At 39.8% G+C, this 26,190-nt stretch overlaps 1 protein-coding gene across 1 annotated transcript in view; it reads right to left on the bottom strand.

Annotated features, from left to right (window-relative positions):
• WARS2 (tryptophanyl tRNA synthetase 2, mitochondrial) overlaps positions 1-17,393 on the bottom strand; it is a 69,032-nt gene extending 51,639 nt beyond the window's left edge. The window contains exon 1 of the mRNA XM_027866781.1: positions 17,293-17,393. Coding sequence (XP_027722582.1) covers positions 17,293-17,382 — 90 coding nt within the window. The 5' untranslated portion in view covers positions 17,383-17,393. The remainder of the gene's footprint in view (positions 1-17,292) is intronic.
• Positions 17,394-26,190: the final 8,797 nt, after the last annotated feature.

Raw genomic sequence — 26,190 nt, 5'->3', positions numbered from 1 at the left:
GCCCTACCAGAGGCTCCTGCCTCTCTCTGGACGGTTCCTCACTTGGTGAGTTAACAGGTCACCCGTGCACAGGTGACTATGTGATCTAGCCCTTAGAAAGTGGCACTCCACTGGGCAGGCCCAAAGAGTCTGTAGCTCAGGCTGGGTGACTGACTCTTCCTTCTCAGGTCATGAAACTTTTGCCACATCTAAGGAGACTAGGACTTCTTCCGAGACCCATTTTAAAGACCAACTTTATTAAAAGAAGCTTTGCTCCCAAAGGATTACTTAAATCAAAGTAACACTGTGTTGCCATTCATTGTCATCACTCCGAAACATTTTTTAATTCAAGCTTATAGATGTTGGCATACTGGGAACAATTAATCATTTTCAGCAGATGCAGTGCCTGTCCTCAAGAAGGCAAAAATCTGAACTCCATGTCTAATATAATATAAATCTCTTAACCGATAATGCCTTGGCACTTAGGTAGATATATTTCATTTTTGAAATGCTTTGTTAAAATACTCTAATTTTAATTTAAGCTAAAATTTAATCTGGACCAGAGGTTCTTATCTTTTTTTTTTCCAGTTAGAAGTCTATTGACCCCCTTCTTAGAAGAATGTTTTTAAATGCATAAAATCAAATAGTGAGAATTACAAAGGAAACCAGTGATACTGAAATAGTTACTGAATAGATACTGAAATAGTAAAAAAAAAAAATATTTTAAAAATAAGTTCACAGAGAGCAGGTTAAGAAGCCGCTAATCTAGACGTTGAAAGAAGATTCTCAAAATTAAGATATCAGATGATTTAAAATAATTGTTAGATTACCTTCACAAAATTGCCATTTTATTCAGGAAGAAAAAGCAGCAACTTTGCCTTAAAGCTTAAGGTCATTTTACCCCTTTTGGCAACTTCCTGATATTTTAATGAAAATTATGGTGATGTAAACGTGGCATTAATAAGTAAATATGCTGATAGGTCATGTTATAATTAATGATGTGATACTTTAGGATGCAAAGAGATTCAACTTGAAATAGTCCAGTTCCCCGAGGGATCACGTGTGCCTACAATAACACACACCTCTGCTTCATTTCACCCCTTCCGCCGAGACAGATGCCAAGTGTCTCCATACTACATTATGAATACAGTGGAGTTCATAAACAAGACGGGACAAACATAACGGTGAGCACAGCAGGAGCAGGATGTGCTTGATGCAGTTAAGGGATGGCTTTTATGGAAAATGGAGATGGAAAGGTTTTTTTTAAGACAGAAGTTTTTGAAAAGAAAAAAGGTTTAGGAACCTGACAATCAATAACAGATGGTATTTGCAGGTTTGACAGAGTAAATAATATTTTAAAGCAAAATATTTTTAAAATCAGTTCCTCCTTCCCTCACCTGCTGTTGCTTGGGTTCCAGAGGTCAGAGTTTCCACTGTGACAGTTCATGACATCTCAAAGAGGGAGAGGAAAATGCTTTTTTGTGCTTGCATTGTTAGTGGTCATTTGAGAAGAAAAACCAAAATCCTGATATTAATTTGTTAGTAAAGGAGGAATGCATGTTTTTAGCATAAGAAAATAATGTCTAATTCCATCTGCTGAGACTGTGACTGATTTGCAAGCTTGCAAAGTTTAGTTCACTGATTTAAAAAAAAAATTTAAGGATAAGCAAAATCACCGAATGCATTAATTATACTTTGTTAATACAGCTCTGCACAAACTTCTTTTACATGGCAAGTGTCCAATCATTATTTATTAAGTGACTATAGGCTCCAAATTGCAGCTAGGTGGTGCAGTAGTTTGAGAGCTAGGCCTGGAGTCCAGGACACCTGGGTTCAAATTCAGCCTCAGACACATACCAGGCTGTGCAATTCTGGACAAGTCATTTAACCCTGCTTGCCTGAGTGTCCTCATCTATAAAATGAGCTGGAGAAAGGCACAGCAAACCACATCATTATCTTTGCCAAGAAAACCCCAAAAAGGGGCCATAGAGAGTCAGACGTGACTGAAAAGTAACTAAGTAACAACAAAATAGGCCCCCAAAGGGCAAATCCATATTTTGTCAACATTCTGCATCGTCTCTAGTGCCCAGCACAGTGTTCTACACACGATACGTGGCTGATGAAATATCTGTTGACTTACAAGATGTCGAAAAGGTAGTGGAGGAAGCTGACAGTCAGGATGAAGTGTCTGCCTTAAATCATGTGCAAGGATGAGTTACCAAAGGTGTCTGAGGAGAGCAGTGACTTGATCGGAACTGCCTTAGACAAAGCATAATCCAGCAAATGTGTAGGATGGATGTGAGCAAAGGGAGACTGGAATCCAGGAGACCTGTGAGAAATCAGTGCAGCAGTCCACATGAGAGGTAAGTAGGGCCCAAGGCCAGAGAAGGTATCGAGGGATTCCCATTCTCCATCAGGTCAGGTGTGTTCATAAGGTCACGCAGCTCTGGCACGACCTGGGCACTGACAAAATTCTACGTTGTGTAGTTGCTTTTCTTGTCAAGCGTGTAGAAAAGATGAAACCATGCCAGGAGAAAGTGGTACGATCCATAACGAAGATTCTTCTCTTGGAGGAACATTCCCAATTTACCCACTAGGTCCTAGTAGGGCCCTTCATCCACAGAATTCCAGTTCCAAGATCCAGAACTGAGCTGGTTTTGTGTAACCCTCAAGATGCTTGGTGGTCAGGACCACATACCTGACACTGTACTCTTAGAGGAGGTTCACCCACTGCATGGACTCACAGAACTTGGACTCCAACTGGAGATCAACACTGGCACAGAAGAAGGCCAGTGGGTAGTTCTGGTACAAGAAGGCTTTGAACTCAGGATCCTGTTCACCCCTCCGGAACCACCAGAACCACTTGGACTGCCAGGCAGACACCAAGAACATGCCCCAGTATATGAACACATGGAACTTGGTCTCCTCTAACCATGAGGACAACAGCCATGCATCTAGGCTTTCCCACTCTAGAGTTTACCCCCAAAACTTTGGAGAAGGAAGGATGCCAGAGAGTTTAAAGATCTACCATATTTCAAGATCTATTGGTTTTGAGGATTAAACTCTATTGATTGGGAACCCCTGATGAAAGGAGAGAATCCTGTGCTATGCACATTTCCTCTCTTAAATAAACTCATTCAGTACCTAGAGAAAATTCTCTCTGGATTCTTGCAGCCTGTGCTAAAAGATTCTAGAATTGGCTTAGAATGTTAGATGCAGAGTGCCGAGAATTACATACCAAAAGCAAAAATCCTTGAAAGAAGTTAAGTTTTGTGGACCAAGGTTTAGCACCAACCTTCCTTAATGAGTGATGGTCACACTGAGGCAACTGGCCTGCAAATTTATCTACTGCAGAAAGCATAAATTCAACCATAACTTGCTTCTAAAGGGCCCCAAACCAGAGAATCCTGCACTGCAGCCCACATATAAGATGGCCTCCAGTTATCTTAAAATGTAGGCACATGGTCTATTGAGAATACAGGTTCCATTATACAAAGCTCTTTCTTGATCTAAGCAGAGACCAAATGGCATGCTGTTGCTTCCTATCCACATTTTAAAATAAAAAATAAGAAAAATACAGGGGCAGCTACAATTGGCTCCAGTTGGTGTGAATAATGAGATGTAGTTGTCAGATTCCTGGAAAGCTGCCAGTATGGTCACTAGCTGGCCAGATATTATGTCTTCTTCATACAAAGGACAATGAATGCAGTTTTAAACAAAGTCAAATTTTAAGGAAGGAACTCTTGAATGGGGTGAAGTGGAGAAGAGGTAAAGTGAAAAATGAGAGACTATCCCTATGAATGAGACCTCTTCATGCAGTAAACCATCTTTTTCAGGAAAAAAGGGTAGGGGAAATGATGCTACTTCAGTTTTATAAGAGCAAGGTTTCTGCCAAATAAAGCATATGCATTTTTTGAAGTGTATGATGGAGGAATCCTAGATTTGACAAGCTGGCAGCAATCTTTGTGATGTATTATCCTGGGATATATATTGTCACTACAAAAATAAAACATACTACAAAACTGGAGAGCAGACACTGCTTGTGATCATTAGACAGACTGGACCAAGTGCTTCAATCCTTTGATGCCCTTGACATATTATTTTCTGGATGGTATCCAGTAACCCAATGCAGAATATATTTTTCTCTACTGTATCCAGATGGCAAATGGAAGAGATCAAATTCAACAGTTTCTGAGCTAACCTTAATGGATGTGAAAGCCTGGCTCCTCTACCAGCTTTTCAGGGGTCTGCACACACGAAAAGCCTTTGAACAAAGAGACAAATAATTGGCTTTTTTTCTCCCTTCAAAACTAAACGCTGGATGTGGTAATCTGGTTCAAATCCATCTTATGGTTGAAAAGGACAGCCAAATATCTGATCACTTCTGATCATTAAAAACTCTTATGACACTTTTCGCAAGGCTTAGAAGGGTGTTACTCTTGATATCCTGGGCAATTTTCTTCTCAGGCAATTCTTTTCACTCTTCCTCTATTTCCTCTACTGTTTCAACAGGACAGAGTACAATTTTTGGTTTGCTATCTTAAATACTTGCATAGCACTATCATACTGCAGGATTTCCCAAAGATGGTGACTAAAATGTGATGGGTGATATGAATTACAAAACTGTGTGCTAATCTGTAAGTAGACACTAGAACTTTACTGTAACACTGTTTGCTACAGAGAGGAATTTGGCATAAGGAGGGTCTGTCTTGGACTCCATCCAAAAGAACATTAATAAAAGCACTTTATCATAAAGCATTAAGTTTCACTTACAAGGCAATCTTGCAGCACAGATCTTAGATAGAAATTTAAAGGTTGGGTCCATAAACATGCATGCCTTTGTACTTCCTATAATTTCTGTACGTAAGAAAGAAGGTAAAAAAAAAATTAAGTTCAGAGGAGGAAATGGGCAGGAAAAAATATTACAAAGCATTCAAATGTAGGTACTTTCTGAGACACTCTGTTTATATACATACATGTATGGGGATGAGAGTTAAAATGGTGTAAACTAAGGAGATAGAGACCAAATAGTTAGGAAATTGCTATTTGGACAAAAATATATTTGCATTCTTGTGGCTGGGGGAGCTGTTTTATTGGGGGAGAGAACAGGCTGAAAGATTAAAGGGAATTTTCTTCCCTATCACTTAAACTGTGAAGCACTCTAAGAAGCCTATATCTGATATAAAAATTCCCTTAATCAAACAAATAAATTTGTTCTGTAAAACTTGGACTCAGTCAAAAGGCCTCAGCCAAGGAACCAGAAGGCCACATGTGACCTCAAGGCCACATGTTTCCCATCCCCATACCTAGCACTTCCCAGACTTGGAGACATATAGCCACTACAGCTGTATGCTCAAGTGATGCTGTGCTAAGCAAAGGCTCCATTCATTCATTCATTCATTCATTCATTCATTCATTCCTTAAAAAAATCATTTATTAAGTGGCTACTATATATAAGCATTGTGCACGATGCTATGAAAAAGATCAAAGGAAAATGAAGGTATGGTACCCAGGGCTCACCCTTAGGAAGCTTACAGTCTAGCAGGGAGGATATGACACAATAATTCAGGAGAAAAGAAGAACATAGCTCAGAATATTACTGTTCCCCACAAAGGGAAAGAGCAGATAGCCATACACAGATACAAGGGGAGGAGAGGACATGTCCAGGAGGCAGAAGAAAGAAATAGAAGTCGCAGTCATTCATTCTCTATCTCTCTCTTCGCCCCCCTCGCCCTTCCATAGGCTGGATGTTTAGGGGCCGCTCACAGGACTGATCTTATTCTGGCATAGGAGCCTTGACGAGCCTCTGCCTCCTCATAGCTGGGATTATAGCAGTGTACCACCGTACCTGCACAGGGTCACAACTGCTTCTACTACAACTACAACAATTCATCATTTGCTCCTTTAAAAATCGGATGTCTTAGGTAGGTTGTATATAAAAGAGACTTTGTGTCACTACTCCGGAAGCATGGTAAAAAGCAGTGGAAAAAAATGCATCTCTCAATCTGTTTCAGTACCAACGCTGGTCTCCTCTCCTCCTTTGACATCTGACTTGCTATCGACCCTACTTCAACACAGATCTTCCTTGTGAATAATTAGCCAGCATTTAAAACTAATGCTGACTCATTCACTCTTCATCATAGAATCTCCGTAATCTATGAACTACTTTACTGGTGTAAGATTCCTGCGCAGCTTCCTGTGGAAGACGACAATGCTTCTCTGCCTCCCAGTTAACTCACTACTTTGCTTTTCACCTACTAGGGGAGCATCACCTAGTCCCATCCCAGATTCAACAAGAGAAGAGCACTCTGCAGGCATTGTGTATGCTGGGCCAGGTCAAACATCAGTCATCTGAAACCCATGGGAGGGGCATTTTCTCTTCATATTCTCCTCTGAATGGTCTAGAGAAATATCAGTTAGGTGAGGCACAACCCTCTTTCTGTCCAGAATCAGCTGAAGAGCTGGAGATAAGATGACCTGTGCAGAAACAGTTTATAAACTATATTTTGACCACCACAGTATAGATTTCTGATATGGTATTTCTCATTCTGTTTTCTTTGGAACGACCTCACCTACTACTTTACTGAGGCCACCTGCTATAAACTCCTTCACGTCATCTATTCCACAACTAAAAAACCCTATACATTTTCACCCATCCTCTCATCCTTTGTTTTACTCTCAGAGGATGAAATGGCTTTTCTCTTCTATGTATACCCTTTATCCATTGTATCTTCTCCATCCTATCCACCTCCCTTTGGGAAGTTACCCTGTAACTTACTTTCTTTCCTTACTTTTCTTTTCCTTACTTTCTTTCATCTCTTTCATCTCTTCCTACCTACTTGCCCAATGGAATTACTGGCAACTTAACCAGTGCCTATAAATATTCTCAGGTCTCCCTTAAAAATGAAACAAAATCTTTGCTTTATCACTACATTCCCTAAAGCTATGACCCTATCTCTCTCCCCCTTCACTACCAAACTACTAGAAATAATAGTTCACACTCCTTGCCTTTGTTTTCTCCTTAGAGCATCTGAGATCTGGCTTCTGACCCCAACAATCCCTGAAACTTTTTTTGCAAAAGTTACCAACAATATCTTAACTACTAAATCCAAAATTTTATTTTTTGCTCAATCTTCCTTGACCTTAACCTTCCTCCAACTTTTGATACTCTTGACCAAGGTCCTAATCCAGGGGTGGGGAACCTGCAGCCTCCAGGTCACACAAGGCTTTCTAGGTCTTTGGGTACGGCCTTCTGCCTGAGTCCAAGTTTTACAGAACAAATCCTTTTATTAAGGGAATTTGTACCATGAAGTTTGGATTCAGTCAAAGGGCGGCACTTGAGGACCCTAGAGGGCAACCCCTATACCTAATCCAATCCAACAAGCAATTGTTATGTGTGAGGTATTGTACTAGGCACAATATTAAACTGCCAAATAGTCCCTCCCTCGGGGATCTTATACTAGGGGACACATCAGGGCAGGGTGCTTTATTGGAAAGAGTATACAGAATTCAGAGTTAGCAGACCTGAGTTTGAAAACTGCCTCTGGTTTCTACTCTAAGTATGATCTTGGGCAAGTCACTAAATCTGTCTGGGTCTCAGTTTCCTTATCTGTAAAAAGAGGTTGGACTTGAGGATCTCTAAGGTCCTCTATGATACCATGTAAACATAATTATATACAAGATAATTTGAGGAGGTAGAAAGCACAATCAATTCAGAAGATCAGGAAAGGCTTATAGGAGATGGTACATAAATTGAGCCTTGAAGGAGGTTAAGAGGCAGAGGTGAGGTGGAAAGCATGGGGGACAGACAGCTTAGGTGAAAGCATGGAGCAGTGAGATGGTGATGATGGGTTCTCAGAACAGCACTATGTTCAATTTGGCCTGGACATGAGTGTGTAAAGGGAAGTAATGAGCAATGAACCTGAGAGGGAGGTTGATGTCACATTCTGAAGGGTTTTAAAGGACAAACTGAGGAGTCTGTTCATTCTGTTCTACAAACATAACCCTCCAAATTCTGACCGTACCTTTGCACTAGCTGTCCCCCAGGCCTGGAATGCACTCACTCTGCAATTCTGCTCCTTGGAGTCTCCACATTGCTGCTCAGCTCATCACCTATTACATAAGCCATTCCTGATCCCCATAGTTGCTAGTGTCTTCCCCCCAAAGTTATCTCATACTCATTTTGTACACAGCTATATACGTACAGATTGTTTTCTTCTCAAACACCTTAAGGATAGGGTCTGAATCTCCAGTGTCTGGCAAATAGTAGACACTTAATAAAGGATTGTTGATTTTTATCAGGCACTGAAGTTTCCTGAGTAGGGTAGTAACATGGTTAGACCTAGACCGCACTATAGGAAAGTTATTTTGGCAGTCATGTGATGGATGGATTGGAAAGGTAAGAGACTGAAACATTTGCTCTTAGAATCATGAGCAGCCAAAGTCAGCAATTGAAAGAATCAAACTTTTGTTTAAAAAAAAGAAACACAAAAAAGTCCACATACCAGTGAAACTTTAGGGGCAATAGAAATACAATATCACTGCAATGAGTAATACATTTTCATATCATACAACTACTTTATCAAATATTCCTGTAAAAATTACCTGGAAAGATAATTTTTCTCTTATTTTTCTTCTTCATTTTGTTCGAGCAGGAATTAGCCTAAACAGGGACTTTTGCCTCTATTATCTTCCCACATCTCACCTGTGTTTCTTCTTTAAAAAAGGACTCCAGCTATAAATCCTAACTAGGACTTAGATGGATGTCTTTCTCGTCATCCATCAGCATCAGTGCTTACCACCTCTTTTCTGCCCTCGAGGCTCTGCTCAAGCTGACCTCTTAGCTGTGGGCTGTGTGTAAACACAACTTCCTACAAGCATCTAGGGACTCATGTGTTAAAAGCCTCTATTTTACACAAAGCAAGTCAGGCAGCAACAGCCAAATAGAGACATGGAGATAAACTTACAAGGAGGCTTTGCTCTTTTCTCATAATTCATCCAAATCAAACAACATTGTAGGAGGAGGGCAGAAGGAGATTTATAATTTTCACTGCGCTGTGCCACCACAACAAGAAATGCAAGTGGCCTACATGAAGTCTTAAAGTATTATGCAATTTAAACCTACTGATTAATTTGAAAAATGACATAATGTAATTATACTTAAATATCTGACATTTGTTTTGTATTTTTTTCTCCATATGCCCTGCCACACTCTAGCCTTGGGGTACTCTCATTATTCCTTGCCTTAGCTCCTACTTATGTGCTGCTGAATAAAGCTGGAGAAAAATCATGAAATTGTGCTTAGTGGGTCCACTAGAAATTTACATTACATAACCTTATTTGGGCAATTCTTGTATACCGCCCTAATTAACTCTACCCCAGCCACTACAGCTCCTCAGATCTCCCAAAGCCCTCCCTCCTCCCACCTCTCAGTTGAGAACTTTGTCTCATATTGCACTGAAAAAATTGAGCCCATTCACCAAGACCTCCCTCTTCCCTTCTCCCCCATCTTATATCATGCAGATGCCTTCGGCTACTATCTCCTCTTTTATCCTTGTTTCACATGAACAAGTGGCCTTTCCCTTTGCCAAGACAAAGCCCTCTAGATGCACAAATGATTCCACTCTATCCCTTCTTCTTCAGAAGACTGTCTCCTCTATCATCTCTATTCACTAGCTGATCTCCAGTCTCTCCCTCTGCTGGCTGCTTCCCTGCTGCCCATAAACATGTTCATTTCTCCACCATTCAAAAACCCCTCACTTGATCCATCCATCTCTGCTACCTACCATCCTATAACTCTTCTCACTATCTTGGCTTAAACTCCTTGACAATGCTGTCTGCAATCAGTAACTCCACTTCCTTTCCCCTTATTCTCTTCTTAATTCTCTGTATTCTGCCTTCCAACCTCATTCAACTGAAATTGCTCTCTCCAAAGTCACCAGGGATCTCTTGTTAAATCTAATAGTCTTTTCTCAATTTTCCTCCTTCTTGACCTGAGCAGTGTTTAACACCCTCCATCACCCTCTTAACCTCAATACTCTCCTCCCTAGATTTTTGCGACATTTCTCCTAGTTCTCCTACCTGCCAGACAGCTCCTTCTCAATCTTGTTTCCTGAATATTCATCTAGATCACATCCACTAATCATGGATATTGGAAGAAAAAAAGAAAATATCCAATGCACTGGCCATTCAGATGGATACAGAAGGGAAAATTAAATATGATTTAATTGCTTGACAGGGAAAAAGGTCAAGGTCAAAGGTCAAAGTTGTCTACAGCAAGTACACTGACCTGGTTCCCAAAGAAGTTATGAATGCAGATGACCCAGACCTGCAAAGTCCTGACAAGCCATCAAAGAGATTACAGAAAAGATATGGGTAGCCCCAAAGAAATCTAGGTTTCAGAAGGTTGCTGCAGTTATGTCAGTTTTAGCTGCAAATAAACTAGCACTAGCTCATTTAAATCCGGCACACACCACCTCAGGAAAGAATGGCTTTCAGTTCTGGAGCTAAGCAAACACTTATTTTAACTGGATGTTCTGTAGACGTCTTAAGCTCAATGTGCCCAAAATGAAATTCATTAACTTTCCTCAAAACCCTCCCCTCTTCCTAACTGCCTTTATTACCATTAAGGGTATTACCATCTTGCCAGGCTCACAAGCTAGACTTTGGGGCCTGGAGTGAGAAAGACTCATCTTCCTAAGTTCAAATCCAGCCTCAGACACTTACTAGCTATGTGACCCTTGGCAAGTCATTTAACCCTGTTTCCCTCAGTTTCCTCATCTGTAAAATGAGCTAGAGAGGAAATGGCAAACCAGTCTAGTCTCTTTGCCAAGAAAACCCCAAATGGGATCACAAGGAGTCAGACACAACTGAAATGAACAACAACAAAGCATTTACTATACCTAATTTTGAGTATTATATGGGTAGAGATTGGATTACATGGCCTTTGAGATCAATTCCAATTCTGATAAGTCAGATATTGTACTTACCACTGAGGCAACAAATACAAAAGTGAAAGCCAGTCCCAGCCCTCAAGAAGCTTGAAGGAGGAAACATATATAAGTGGAGGTGAAGAAAAGGTGTTTTGCAACTCTGAGGTACCACATCACACCTATCAGATTGGCTAACATGACAAAACAGGAAAATGATAAATGCTGGAGATGTGGGAAAATTAGAACACTAATGAATTGTTGGTGGAGTTGTGGACTGATCCAACCATTCTGGAGAGCAATTTGGAACTATGTCCAAAGGGCTATAAAACAGTACATACCCTTTGACCCAGCAATACCACCTCTAGGTCTGTATCCCAAAGAGATCATAAAAACAGGAAAAGATTCACATGTACAAAAATATTTATAGCAGCTCTTTTTTCTGGTGGCAAAGAACTGGAAATTGAGGGCATGCCCATCAATTGGGGAATGGCTGAACAAGTTGTGGTATATGAATGTAATGGAATGCTATTGTGCTATAAAAAATGATGAACAGGCAGACTTCAGAAAAACCTAGAAAGACTTGTAGGGCCTGATGCTGAGTGAAGTGAGCAGAACCAGGAGAACAGCCACATTATATGATGATCAAGTTTGATAGACTTGGCTCTTCAGCAATGCAAGGATCTAAGACAACTCCAAAAGACTCATGATGGAAAAGGCTATCCACATCCAGAGAAAGAACTTTGGAGTCTGAATGCAGATGGAAGCAGACTATTTGCTCGCCTTTTCTTTTGTTGTTTTGTTTTGTTTCTTCTTTCTTGTGGTTCCTCCCATTAGTTCCAATTCTTCTTTACATCATGATTAATATGAAAATATGTTTAATATGAATGTAGAAGTACGGCCTATATCAGACTGCATGCCATCTTGGGGAAGGAGGGACAAAATTTAAAACTCAAAATCTTATGGAAGTGAATGCTGAAAACTAAAAATAAATTAATTATATATATATGAAAAAAGAAAAGGTGTTTTGGTCTGAGAAATCTCAGAGACAGAGAATGGAACAGTAGGGCAGTCAACTGATACTTTTAAGAAATAAGAGAAGTGTTGATTTGACGTGATTTGAGGGGAGGAATGTGGATATGATTGGTGATAACTGCATAGGTTGGTAAAAGAACATGATCAGGTCTAAGGCTGCCTGGATATAGTGAGCACCAAACAGGACTGTCCGGTCAGGGCTGGAGTTACAATGCTTCTCCAAGGCATAGTCTCTGGAAGGTAGAGGGGCAGCCACAGTAGGTTGGAAAATGGTAATGGTAGAAAAACAAAAACAAAACAAACGTACTCCAGAACTTATCCCAAGGCACTTTACTAAACATATCTCTATAATTTAATATCCAGCAACAAGACACCCCTCTTTGTCTAGGGATTCAACGAATTTAGATGCCACCAAATTTCTTATCATCAGGCCTTTGCATCCAGTCCACAAGGAACACTCCTCCAATTTCTTTATTTACCTCTTTTAGGTTTACTTATTAGCCAGTCTTGCAATTAGCTTTGTTTTCTGATTTCATTTATAGATTGTCAACATGCACGTGGTTCAGTTCTTTCAGTTACTAAATCAAGATCTCAACAACTATGCATCTCTGTCAATGACCCTTGGTCCCCGTTTAGACCACTGTCACTGCAGAAGCAAGAAGGACTGAGGCATTTTATTTCATGGAGCATCATATCCAAATAACTCATTACCTGGTGATCAAGCTACTAGATATAAGCCCCTCTGCACTTAGCTTGGTAGACTATTTATTAGATATATTTCCAAAATCTAAGAGGCAACATGGCTTAGTGGATAGGAAGACAGCTTTGAAGATCTAAGTTCAAGACCCAGTGCTGACAGTTAACCTCTCAGTGATCTCAGCAATTCCTTACGAATAGAAGTTGCAGAAAGTGTGCTAAACCTCACTGGTAAAGAGTTTCTTACCCTGGCATATGGTCCCTTAGACCAGTGAAAACAGGCCCAGTCCCTATTCCCTATCCCCATGAAGCACATTTACTCCTTTGGTTTTCTAACCATTTTCTCCCCAACTGTTTTTTGTTGGGCGACACCTTGAAAAAAGAAATCATTTTTCTAGCTAGCATATATTCCATAACTTGGTAAATCTATGCCTGTTCTTATCTATTTCTAACTATTGTATTTTTACCAAAAATTGTGTGATGCAACTCCACATGTAGCCTTCAAGTACTGGAATACTGAGCTTCAACAATACAAGCTCAGTAACAATTATTTTTCTTTTGCCACATTGTATTTCTAACTATATGATCTCCCATTAGTAAAGCCACTTGTAAATTATCTTTAAAAATCATGTTTTAGTATGTACAGTTATTTACAAGTACAAATAAAGCTAGGATCCCTTTATTTTTGTTCGTCTGTAAGAATACCCTCACTTATGGGAAGGATTAATTAATCATAATTTCATGGTAAACAACTCTTTTCTTTGTGCCTTCCTAAAGCTAATGCTAAAATGTGAATTTTTTTCCATTGTTCTCAGCTCAAACAAAACATTTTTCACTTTCTATACATGTTATGAGATATAATAAATATGTCTAATGCATCAGTTTTAAGGACCCAATTTTCCCTTCACATATCTCCGCATCTGTTCATGGAGCTTTTCAAAGGAAACTTCTCAAAAGAAGAGGAAGACACATACAGGAAAAGTGGCCATAAATTTTTACTGGTCCTTTTCTAAGATCATTTTAACAAGAACACCATTTGACAAACATGTCTCTCAGATATCTAGAAAGTTCCCAGAGACAATAATACTGCCTAACATTTATGTGACAATTCATTCAAAACAGCTTTCAAATATACCATCTCATTTAATTTTTACAGCTCTCAAATTTAAATAAAAAGTTTGGATTCACTATCTTATCGCTGAAAAAAAATTTCATTATATGGAAGCACTACTGAAATTCGAATTTCCCTAAAAACTCATCTCAACTTTAACCAAATTTTTATGTGGACTATGAGAATTCTCTCTGTGTAATTACACTAGTCCTTAGAGCAAACCAGATTACCAGACACTAAACCTGAACAGTTCTGCTGTTTAGGTATGAATGTGACAGAAGCCACAGTAGAAGATGATGATGTCATTTCTTTAGTGTTTATTTTCAGTAAAATTTTTCATACCAGTCAGATGTACTTTGCCAACATGTGTTATAGGATCTTTGCTTCTTATTTCACTGATATTTCCATTCATTTATTCAAAAAAGATTTAAGTGCCTACTATTAAATGTGGCAGCTAGGTAATGTAGTGGATAGAGTGCTGGGCCTGGAATCAGAAAGACCTGAGTTCAAATCTGAACTCAGACATTTACTAGCAGTGTGACCCTGAGCAAGACACTTAACCTTCCTCATCTGTAAATTGGGATAATAATAGCACCTAACTTCCAAGGCTGTTGTGAGGATCAAATAACATATGTAAAGTGCTTTTGTAAACCTATAGCACCTTTAATATCTATGTAAATTTTAACTATTGTTATTATGTATTATTATGTGGCAAGGAACTGTTGGAAATAACCTCTGATGCCCAAATAGGCACATTAAGTTAGACAGACACAGGATGAGTGAAGTAGTGAAACCCTTAATACACTTCCCCCAGCAAGCAAGTGTGGAACTCAAGAAGAGCACATACACCTTACCCAAGCAAGAACAAACCTTATATCCCTATCCCGGGCCTCAGGTTCCTCCTAGATGACTTTCATAGGTAGAAGTTATCACAGGTCACAGACTTCCCAAAACGCCCACCCCATATTCCCCTAGGTAAATTTCAAGCATGCACCCTCTAAGTAAAGCTTAACCTTTGTCCTCCTTCTAGCCTCTTTAATCAAACAACCAGTTTCACCCAATTTTAGCTGGTTCTTGAAACTCCTGATCCAGAGCTACTTTCCTTTCAATTTCCTTATATGGAAATATAATCGTTTCTTGCTTCTCATAATATTACCAAAGATTAAAAATTACAGGCCTATATTCTATTTTGTCAGCTAAAACTTCTGAGATAAAAGAAAGAATCTAGAATAAAAGCAGAGTTATAAGATCAATGTCCTACAGTTTACCAATATGGTGTGTCATTAATGAACTTTTGATCAGTCAAGGTGAAAATGCTATAATAATATTCTAACATTCTAAGGATAATTCAGAGTTGTATCCCTGTCCTCAGCTAATTTTCTACTCCACTCAATCTCTACAGGGACTGTAGTGCTGAGATGCTATGCTGGCAGCCCCTCTTGTCTTTCTACTGCTGCCATCAGCCACTCCCTAACCTCCAAGGAATTTCAGTTCCACCCTATATCTTCCCCATGTATTCCTGGTCTCAGCATCAAAGCATCCCAACTAATGTGAAATGATGCTAAATTAATCCTGACATGACTATCTGACCTCATTCTCTCAGTCTGATAAAAATGCAAAACTCAAAATTTTTTTTCAGGTTCTCATAAAACATGGATTCTGCAGAGACAGTTTTCTTTACCTCTTCAGGCTGATCTCCTAACTTCTCAGACTTTCTCTACCATACAAAAGAAACCTCTTCAGCCTGGAAACTCAGTCTAGCCCCAGACTTCTCACAATAGAAGCACACTCCACTCCTGAGCCCTCTCCCACTTATTGGCTGCTTCCTCCCAGAACTTCTGTTTTAAAAAGATTGCCCAGGTCAGCCGTATCTTCATTCCTCTCCAGGCTACACTCCTGATTCAACCAAGTCCTATTTCTGGTACCCTTACCTCTGCCCCACACCACAAAGCTTTTAGTTTCTTTTTGTATGTTGTATTTCTCTTCCCCAACCCACCTCCCTTAGAACATAAACCCTTTGAGGGCAGAGACTGTCTTTCTTCGGTTTGTATTTATCTTCCCAGCACTCACTACAAGGCCTGGTGCTTAATAATGTTTATTGACTTTACTTGCCTTAATTCATCATTACTGCCCCTCCAGCTAAGTTCTACTTCAATATTTCATTATAGCATGGAGATAACTTGCCAAGTTCCCATAGCAAGATTCTGTTAAGCAGTTCCTTTAAACATGGACAGCCATTGTTCAAGAATCAACCTGGCTAAGTGTAGACTCTTCACCAGGTTAGCCACCAAGCGGTAAAGTTTGGCCCACAGCAACTGGTGACTGGCTACTAATTAGCTATTAGAGAAACTTCAATTTGCCTCAGTGTAGAGTTCTCATAAAGCTCAAATCATAAATCTTAGGTATTGAAAAGAGTATGATGACCACTGCTCTGGACTTTGAACACTTCCCATTCATGATTCCAACATCTCAAACCAAGGAGAAGACAACACCTGGCTACTTAATTTCTATCATGGAGCCCCCTGGATGCAGCATTGTAGTGGGGTGAAAGATACAGCTGAGGAAAAGTTGAGTTTAGGGTCAAGTGCCAGTAAGGATGAGTTTGGGAGTAGATTGATCAGACAAAAATCTTATTAACCCATCATTCTCTTAACCTTCCCACTAGGAGAGATGCCACCTAAGGCCAAAATACCTATTAGATTTAAGCAGCCTGGTACGGTGGGAAATCTGCTGGATTTGGAATCTGAAGGCATAGGTTCAAATCTAGGCTCTACCACGTGCTGCATAATCGTAGACAAGCCTGTTGGCCTGTTTCTTTTTTCTGTAAAAGAAAGAATTTACAGCAAGCGACATCCAAAATCCATTCCAGTTCTAACCTTATGAACCAATAAATGTGTTTTCTGGGAGATGAAACTGGGCCTCCCATTTGGGAGAGGGGAAGATACAACTATAGTAAAGATCTACCCTGATTCAGGAATAAGGCTGCAGTGGTAAAGTACAACGAGTGCTGGATCTGGATTCCAATCCATCCTGGGTCACTTACTAGCTAACCGTGTGATCCTGGGAAAAATCACTTAATTTCTCTGGGCCTCAGTTTCCTCACGCACAAAATGTGGAGTCTGGCCTAGATGACCTCTAAGGTCCCTCCCAGCGCTAGTTCTCGGGTTCCAAGAACTGAAGAAACCGTGCCCGGAAGCGCCAAAAGGAAGAGAAGGCAAAGGTTTGGCGCTAGAGGCTCACAGCTGCCTACTACTCAAGCGGAAGTAAGAGAAGAGGTGAGAACTATGATCACGTGAATGGCTTCGGCGCAGTAGTCTCAAGCAAGCGCGGTCTAAACGTCCACCCGTCACGTAACGTCACCACGCACCGGGTCAAAGGCAACTCTTCCAGAATGAAGGTTACAGCACCGCGGAGAGCCGCGCTGTCACCATTGCCTCTCTTTCCCACAGAAAAAGCGAGGTAGAAGGAACTGAGAAGAGTCGTCCAGGGGCGGGAGGGGCCGTGGCAGCGGCGACTGGTGGAGGAGGGGCTTCTTTTGGTTACCTGGGGGACGGAATCCGCAACGGTTCCGCCATGAAATTCCCGAATGAACCTGCAGCAGCCTAGCGCCTTCCGCACCAGGTGCAGCGCCATCTTGAGAGGGGCAGGCGTCGGCGTCGCTTGGTGACGTCACCCGGCGAGCGCCGGAAGTTGAGTTTCAGACAGCCCTTCCCCCCACCTCGGATTGGTGTCAGTTACTGTGTTTGACTTCCATCAGAGCCTCTGGAGGCTTCAGAGTTTGCGCTAGATATTCGTTCTCCAGCCCTCGCCAAAGACCTTCTCCTGGACCTTGCCTTTTTTCAGGAAAGCAGCTTGAAGCGATGGAGACAGATAAGGGAGGAAAAAAAAAAAGCCATACGGTCGAAAAGACAGAGGAGTTAGTCTGGAGAAGCGAAGACGGGGGGAGGGGCCCGGGGGGAGGTCGAGGTATCCGAGCCCAGCAATTGTGGAAGATTGTCTTGTGCAAAAGGGGATTGACGCGTTGGGTCCTGGGGGCTGCAGGTGGAAGCTGCCGAGGGGGAGAGAAGCAATTAGAGACTGCCTCGGGATGTAATGGACCTTCTTGTCCTGCTGGCTTTCTATCCAAGGTGGAGGAGAACCCTTGGGGGGGTTACCGAGGGTGTCTGAGGATAGGAGTTGGAAAGTTGTTTTCATTACACAGATATCTGTGTTTCCTTACCCATCGTGGAAGTCCAAAAGCAGCCGACAGAATAGGAATATCAAGTTTTCTTGCAAAGTTGTTGGTTTGTTTTATTTTGGGGGGGGCGGGACGACGACTGTGGGTTAGATTGACGGTAGGGACCCAGGTAATCACCTGTTCAGTTTATTGTACTAATAATGAGAGCTAACTTATAGGAATATTTTTTTCATTATAGTTCATTCAACATTGATGTTTGCTACTTGAAGCCTTGTGATAGATGATACGTAACTAAAAAGATCCTGGCCTCTAACAGATTATAATCTAGTAGAATATAAAAAGCTATTAATAGTAGAACATACAGGACCTAGAGGAGGTAGTAAAGTTCAGAGGGATTTGTTGCACACAGTGTTTGGAACTTATTAAAAATAAATTAGACGTTTACATTAAATATTGACAGAGTCTTTGTATTACCAGTTTGCAGTTACACATGTGATTTGCCTTTATTGTTTCCTCTATCCTGTCAACTCCAGTCATGATCAACCTTGGCCCCGTTCTAGAATCTCAAACCATTTTGACTTTTGTTATCCTGTCCTACACTGTTAGTCCCCAACCCTTGATAAATCACCATTATACCTGCTTTCTTACCTGTGGTTCTTATTCTACCAAGTATGACTGGAAAAAGTCAGAATATTTCAGTAATTATTCTTGGTCTTTACCCCTGGTTTAGAACCCATGCTATTCAGCATACCTCTTGTTCATATCTTACTGACTGCTTATACCTCCTTATCATAAAAGGTGGTGAAACTATTTTTTTCTATCAAGTACTCTAGTCCCTTTGTAGCAAATGATCTGGCTGGCAATAGTACTGAGAAGACAAATCCATTAGATTTAAATATCTTGAATTTACATTGAAGGAAGTATGATCAAGTGAATAGAGAACTGACCTTGGAACCGGGAAGACCTGGTCTCACCTCTGTCACATGGGCTGTGTGGCCCAGGACAAGTCACTTTGTTCGTGGCAGCTGCTAAAACTTTTTAAGTTGCAGAGAAAGGATTAACCCAAATTGATAAAGGGTGTTCCTTCATGCAGGAATTGCCTATGTCAGTGAAATTAGAGAGCTGTGCCAGTTTCTATGCCTTTTCTCATCTAAATCACCTCCACAACTGTCCATACCTGCCCTCTCCCAACCAAGACCAAGCCCTCCACCTGGTCCTTGATTCCTTTCCTCTTTAACCTCTTGTGAAACTGCTTCATTAACTGTACCTCTCCCATCTTCCATCACACTGCTCATTGGCCCCTTCTTTGAGTGTATTATTCCTTCTAGTTGCATTCCTAACTTTTTCACTTGGCTAAGGGTGTTACCTCTTAACCACACCCACCCGCTTCCTCTTCAACCTGCTATAATCTTGCTTTGTCACCAAAATAACAAAGGACACTAAATGACCTAATTGCCAAATACAACATACTTTTCTTACTACCCATTTTTTTGTTTGATAGCATTTTTCTAGTTCTTTCTGTACTTGTTTTCAAAGGCATTTTTTTTACCTTTGTACCTGTTAGGGTAAATCATCCTCTAACAGAATAGCATTTTTAACTCATAAAACTCTGTCTTAAATTATAGAACTCGGACACTGACCACGAGGGTTTGCAATCTTATTTTGGAAAAAATCCTACACAAATAATTATGAGTATGGTAAGGGCAGAGATGCTAGAAGGCAATTAAAAGTGATGTTTGAGGCCCCTTTCCTTGTAATCCCTCTCCTTTATGTCCTTCTTATATACTTAGTAGTTTCTACTTCATCAGATTCAACCATATCTCTAAATGACTGCTAAATCTGTATTTTTAGCCCCAGCTTCTCTCCTGTGAACCAGGCACTGTTTTAAGTGCTGAAGATGCAACAACAACAACCCCCCAAAAAAATCCTTGCTCTCAAGGAACATCATCTTCATCTATGAAAGAGGGTAGTATCTTAATATATCTGAATGCTAGCTAGCCACTATTATCTCATTGATGTGAGTACTCCATTGGTTCATACTGTACCTAGCTATACTTTACTCTGTGCAGTCTTTATCTATGCCTTCCCTTAAGTCTTTCACAGGGGCCAACTTAACATGCTGGGGGCCTTCTGGACTTCTTTTAATTAAATTTTTATTGCTGACTTGTTTTTCTATTACCAAGGTTTCCCACCAATATTTTTCCCCTGAAAGAGCCAACCTTTATAATAAAGAATGAGAAAAGGAAGGGAAAAAGAATTCTGCAAATCTAAGCAACATAGCAAATAGGTCTGATATTTTATGGACATCTAATTTTTAAAAGCAGCAGAGGGAAGTGTCTTCTCATGGAGCACAGCTTGGTTATAATTTCACAGCATCCAATTTCAATTATTGTAATTTTCATTAACATTATTGTAGTCTTTGTGTATCTTGTTTTTCTGGTTCTGCTTACTTTGTAACACTTTATGTAAGTCTTTCCATGCTTCTCTATATTCATCATGTTCCATGGTTTCTTACAACACAATAATATTCTGTTACATTCATCTACCACAACTTATTCAGTCATTCTCCAGCCAATGGTCATCTATTTGGTTTACAATTCTTTGCCAGCTCAAAAATGCTACTATCAGTATTTTAGTGGAATGGAGATTTTTTTGTCATTTACCTCCTTGGGGTATGCAAACATCTAGTAACAGACATTTTAATAACTTTCTTTGCATAATTCAAGGTTGCTTTCCAGAATGGCCGTAACAATTCACAGCTCTACCAATAATCCATCACTCTGCCTGTCTTTCCACAAACCATTCAACACTGACCATTTTCATTTTTTGTCATATTTGCTGATTTGCTGGGTGTAAAGTGAAGCTTCAGGATAGTTTTGATTTGCATTTGATCTGGAGCATTCTTTTGTATGGTTGTTAATAATTTGTATTTCTTTGGAGAAATGTTTGTTCATATATTTGAGCACTTGCCTATTAAAGAATGGCTTTTGATCTTTTATATTTTTGTTAATTGTCTATGTGTTGGATATTAGACCTTTACCAAAGATGTTTGATACAAAGATATTTTTCCCAGTTAAATACTTTTCTTCTTATTCTAAATATATTAATTTTGTTTGTGCAGAAGTGTTTCAGTTTCATATAATCAGAGTTAGCTCTATTTTATCTTTTGTAATTGACTCTATCCCTTGTTTGGTTAAGAATTCACCCTCTATGTGTATCCTCTAGATCTCTTGACAATAAATAAGTACAGGTGGAGGATATGGGCTTCCCATCATGTTACCCCTTGCTCTTCTTACATAACTGGCCTACTTTCTTTTCTATTCATATATCTCTTATGTGGTATCAGTCAGTCTTCAAGCGTTGTCTAAGCCCTTATTATTTACTGTGCTGTATGTTGGGAATACCAAGAAAAGAAAAGAAAAATCCATGGTCTCAAGCATAGTATATCCTAATGGATATATTGTAAGGTGTCTTTTATTTACATTAATGTTATATTTGAGCATTGCTTCTTGTGTACAATTTTTTAGTATGTTATTTGTGCCTACCATAGTTCTTTCCATTGTAAATAATTCTTTGGAAAACGTACTATTCTAAAATTTATAGTCATATAGTTTCCCTGAAAGTGGCTTTGAAAGGATGAGCCTTTATTTCAGGAGTAATCTTAGGATCATTAAAAGTACTGTACAACTCCCAAATGCAACGTAGCCTAGTGTTTTCAGGGACTGTCCGAGATGAAGAGAGAGCCCAATGGCTATTTAACTGCGTGTCATGGTTTGGACCACAGACCTTCTCTGCCCGCTTGGTTTTTCCTATAAGAGGAGTTAGGCCAAACTTTTTGAGTGATTATGGATTTCATTTAGGAGACTTTGCAGTATTAAAGGATTTGGTGCCCTTAGCACAGTGTCAACAGGCAGCTAAGTTGCACAGTGGATGGAACTTTGGATGGAAGGTCAAGAAAACCTGAGTTAAATTCATATCTGGCCTCAGACGTTTACTGGCCGTGTGATCCTGGGCATGTTACTTAACCTCTGTTTGCCTCAATTTTCTCATCTGTAAAATGGGGATAATAATAGCACCTCCCTTCCAGGGTATGTGAGGATCAAATGAGATATTTATAAAGTTCTTAGCCAAGTGCCTAGCACATAGAAGATACTATATAAATTTTAGCCATCATTATTATTATTTTTAACTTTTTCCACTCCACCCCAGCCATATTCAATCAGTTGTCAAGTGTTACAGATTCTATCCATAAAACTCTTAGATATATCAAATCGAAACAAATCTTTCACATGATAGTACATCAGATGTTTGCAGACTACTGCCTTTATCCCAGTTAAACACCCACAGCTCTTTCAATCAGTCTTCATATTGCATGTATTCCAGATGTCACTATCTTGGTTGCTGTCCTTTAGATGCACCTAGATTATCTAATTTTTTCTTAATAAGTTGGGCCAGAACTAAGTGTAGTTCTTTAATATTTTCTGACTAGGGCAGAGAGTTGTGGAACTCTCACCACTTGGGTTCCACATACCATCTTTCTTAATGGGGCCTAAGAGCATATTAGTGAATGGTGGCTACTATAATAATAATAACTAATATTTACATACTATTTTAACAGTTACAAAGGATGGGGGAGTATGTACTTGTGTAGATTGTTCCTCACAACCCTGTGAGGCAGGTTCTTTTATTATACCCATTTTACAGATGAAACTGAGGCTGAGAGACATTAAGTGACTCGTTCAAGGTCACACAGCTAAGTGTCAGAGGCAAGATTCAAACTCAGCAATTCCTGACTCCCAAGTCCAGGACTCTATCCACTTAACCATACTGTTGATTCATATTAAACTTCCCAGATATTTTTTTACACAACTATTATCTAATCATTCTTCCCCTTTGGAAGGGGTGACATTGATTTTTTTTTTAACCCGAGGGTAGAACTGTACAATTATTCTTATTAAATTTTATCTTATTAAATTTGGCCCATTCTAGCCTAAGTCTTTTTATATCTGACTCCTTTGTCCAGCATTTTAGCTTCCCTCTAAGCTTCATGTCATCTGCTAATTTAGCCACATTGGTGGGAAGGTGGGAAGCATGGTTATCCTCTAGGCAGGTGAACTAGGTACAATTCTTGGCCCACACATGTTCTTTTGAGGCAGTCTGGTATGGAAAAAAATAAGACTGGACTGACAAAGCATGCTGTTTCACCCACTAATGGGGATCTCGGGCAAGTTCTTTCATTGCCTCTTTGAGCCTCAGTCCCCTCGTGTAAAATATGGGGTTTGAACATAGCAAGGCTTCCTTCTTTAGGAAAATGAAACTGAGACACTGACCTACCTTAAGCATTTCTCGAAAAAGGAGATGAGGTTACTGTGGCATCACCTGTTCTTTGAGAAGCCATGCTGGCTTTTAGTGATCATGGCTTCCCTTTCTAAGGTCTCAACTCACTCCCCTAATGCAGTTTTTATAGTTTTTCCAGGAATAAAAGTTAAGCATACATTTGAGAGAAATTATTCTATTATATTGATAACCAATTATTAAATTAGGATTGAGGTTCTTCCTTTCTATTTCCTTATTCAGGGACCAGCCCTTACAGGTCATTCAGCCTCTGAAGGACATTGCTGATAGATTAAATTGCCCAAATACATGCTCTGCCATGTTGGGCAGGATGCCACCCAACTTGAAGTCCTTGTGAACAGAATCTAATCTAGGTGAATTCTTGCCCATAGAAAGTCTATGTCCTTTCATCCCCCCATTGGCGGTTAGGGTGACCCAGCTTATGAAAGAGAAAACTAACCGGAGTGATCTGGGTACAGATGTATTCCTTTGTCCAGATTGCTGGAGGCAGCTGAGTCTCGTAATCAAGTCACATTCTCAGCTGGAGTAACTGAAGACTTTTAGCCTATCTCCTCGTTAATATGCCCACCCCCTCATTAATTGTTCACCAGTCAGGGTTGATTTTCATGTCAGGGACACTTCCTTTTCCAAAAGCATTTAGGTATTCAGTGATCTCTATGGTTTTGTCTTTGGTTACTGAGAAAGACCACTGACAATCTATTGATTATTTGTTAGCCTAATTAATAAATTGATTATTAGTTACCCAGAAATTCTGTCTCTTGGGCTTTTCATTCATCTCACATTCCGACAACAAATAACTTTTGATGATACTTAAGTTCAGAAACTATGCAAATTGGAATCAGAAAACCTAGATTCAGATTCTGGTCCTTCTGTAAGTTATTTAACCTTTCTGAGTCTCAGAATTTTGAGCTTTCTGTCTTGTAAAAGATGACCAACTAGACTCTGTTATCCTGAAGTCATACTTCTGGTATTTGCAACTCAGACTAAAGTCTTCAGAGTGGCAAATTGCAGTCCTTGTGCCTGAATTGAAGGTCTCATTTTCTTCATCTTTAAAATAAGGATATTGGATTGGTGACATATAATTTAAAGTTTGAATTCAGGGGCCATATTTTATATCCCCACAGCTATAAGTATAGTTTGGATAAATATTTGACTTTTTAAAATAGATTCTATCAGTAGGACACAATAAGCAGTTAGAAATAACAGCAAATCAAAGAGAAGGTTAATTTAAAAAGCAGATTAGACAGGGGCAGCTAGGTGGTGCAGTGGATAGAGTACTGGCCCTGGAGTCAGGAGGACTTGAGTTCAAATCCAGCCTCAAACACATAACACTTACAAGCTGTGTGACCCTGGGCAAGTCACTTAACCCCAATTGCCTCATCAAAAAAAAAAAAAACTCAACAGATTAAACTGTAGTTTTTCAGCACAGCACTTAGGCCTGCTAAGTGTAGGAGCAAACATTCAAATAGACCTCAGTTCCTAAGTCATTTTAAAAAAAAAGGCATAAATTGTATTCATCCTATTCTAGGTAAAAGGAAGGGCCTAACAAATTTTGTAAAATTTTCTATCAAAAATATTTTTTAAAAAATTTGGTGCTTAAAATGTGTATGATTCCGGTATTTTGGTCATTTGCTTATATGCAACATCTCATTTCCCAACAATGTCAATAACAAAGCACAACAAAAATTTAAATAATGTACAACTATCCAAAGAACTTTAAAAAAAAGAGAGAGCTACATTGGTGTATGTCAGCATGCCAATATAAACATGCATTAAAGAATATAGGGCCATATAATACACTAGATATGTGTGTGTGTGTAAATATAATACATGTATATGTAATATGGGTTTTTAATCAATACCATTTTATTTTATTGGTAGTTCTTCTCTCTCCTAACATTCCCTGTAAATCCTAGCTTCCTTGAACAAGCAGATTAAAACCAGACTGGCAGAGGGGGAAAGGCTTCTATTGCAACCATGTGTGTCAGAAGAAAGGATTGGGTTTCTTTGCCTGACAACATCAAGGGGAACTTGGACCTCAGCACACACACCTCTAGTCCTCAGTCATGGAGAGTTTATACTGACCGAGATCTCGATGGGATAAGGAGAGAGTTTAAATCCACTCTTAGCTCCAGTACTATGGACAGCCCTGGGTCTCAAGGTATCCAGTTTTGTTCCTCTAATTCAATTCAGAGTGTCAGGTTGGCATTCAGATGCTGATCAAGGTAATGGAGAGAGTTCCCATACACATTTATCCACTTAGCAGAAATTTTCAGACTCAAAAGGAGTGGATGGCATCTGTGTTCAAAACTGACTTCAAGCATAAACCATTCAACTCTGACCTTTCGTCTACCATTGTATATTCCTCTCAGACATGGAGTAGGAGCCATCATAAGACGAATAGACGTATTTGTCCCCTCACTGGGGGATGAGGGAATTCCTTGGCTATTGTCATCTTTTGCTGGGTTCATTCAGCAAGTTCTAAGTCATAATGAATGCCTATCAGGGTCATTCAGTTGCTTCTTAAACTATGTCAGTGTTTCAGAAGGTTTGATCCTTGAGTTATTCCTGCAACAGTAGCACTGGGAGGGAAAGGTAAAGAGGGATAGGTAGTATAAAATAGGGACCCCCCCTCGCCCATCTCTTAGTCTGGACAAACCTCTGATGTGACCTGAACCCCTGTATCTGAGTCAAATTCTATTTCAATTGATCAAATTTCATCAGCCTGCCTAAAATATACTAGCAGTTGTAGTCAGTTATATTTTATTTATTAAATGGCAGGGAATATGTGACTCTAATAAAGCATTTAACCTTCTTGTACCACTGTTTCTCCATCTAAAATAAGAATAATACCATCCAGCTAGGTAGATGGCTGGATGTAGGGTTAGATCTTCTCTGACTTGGCCCTC

Source organism: Vombatus ursinus, unplaced genomic scaffold (genome assembly GCF_900497805.2).
Source record: "Vombatus ursinus unplaced genomic scaffold, bare-nosed wombat genome assembly UNPS02014782.1, whole genome shotgun sequence".
In the NCBI taxonomy this organism is placed as follows: Eukaryota; Metazoa; Chordata; class Mammalia; order Diprotodontia; family Vombatidae; genus Vombatus; species Vombatus ursinus.
This window is presented reverse-complemented; position numbering and strand designations above follow the sequence as displayed.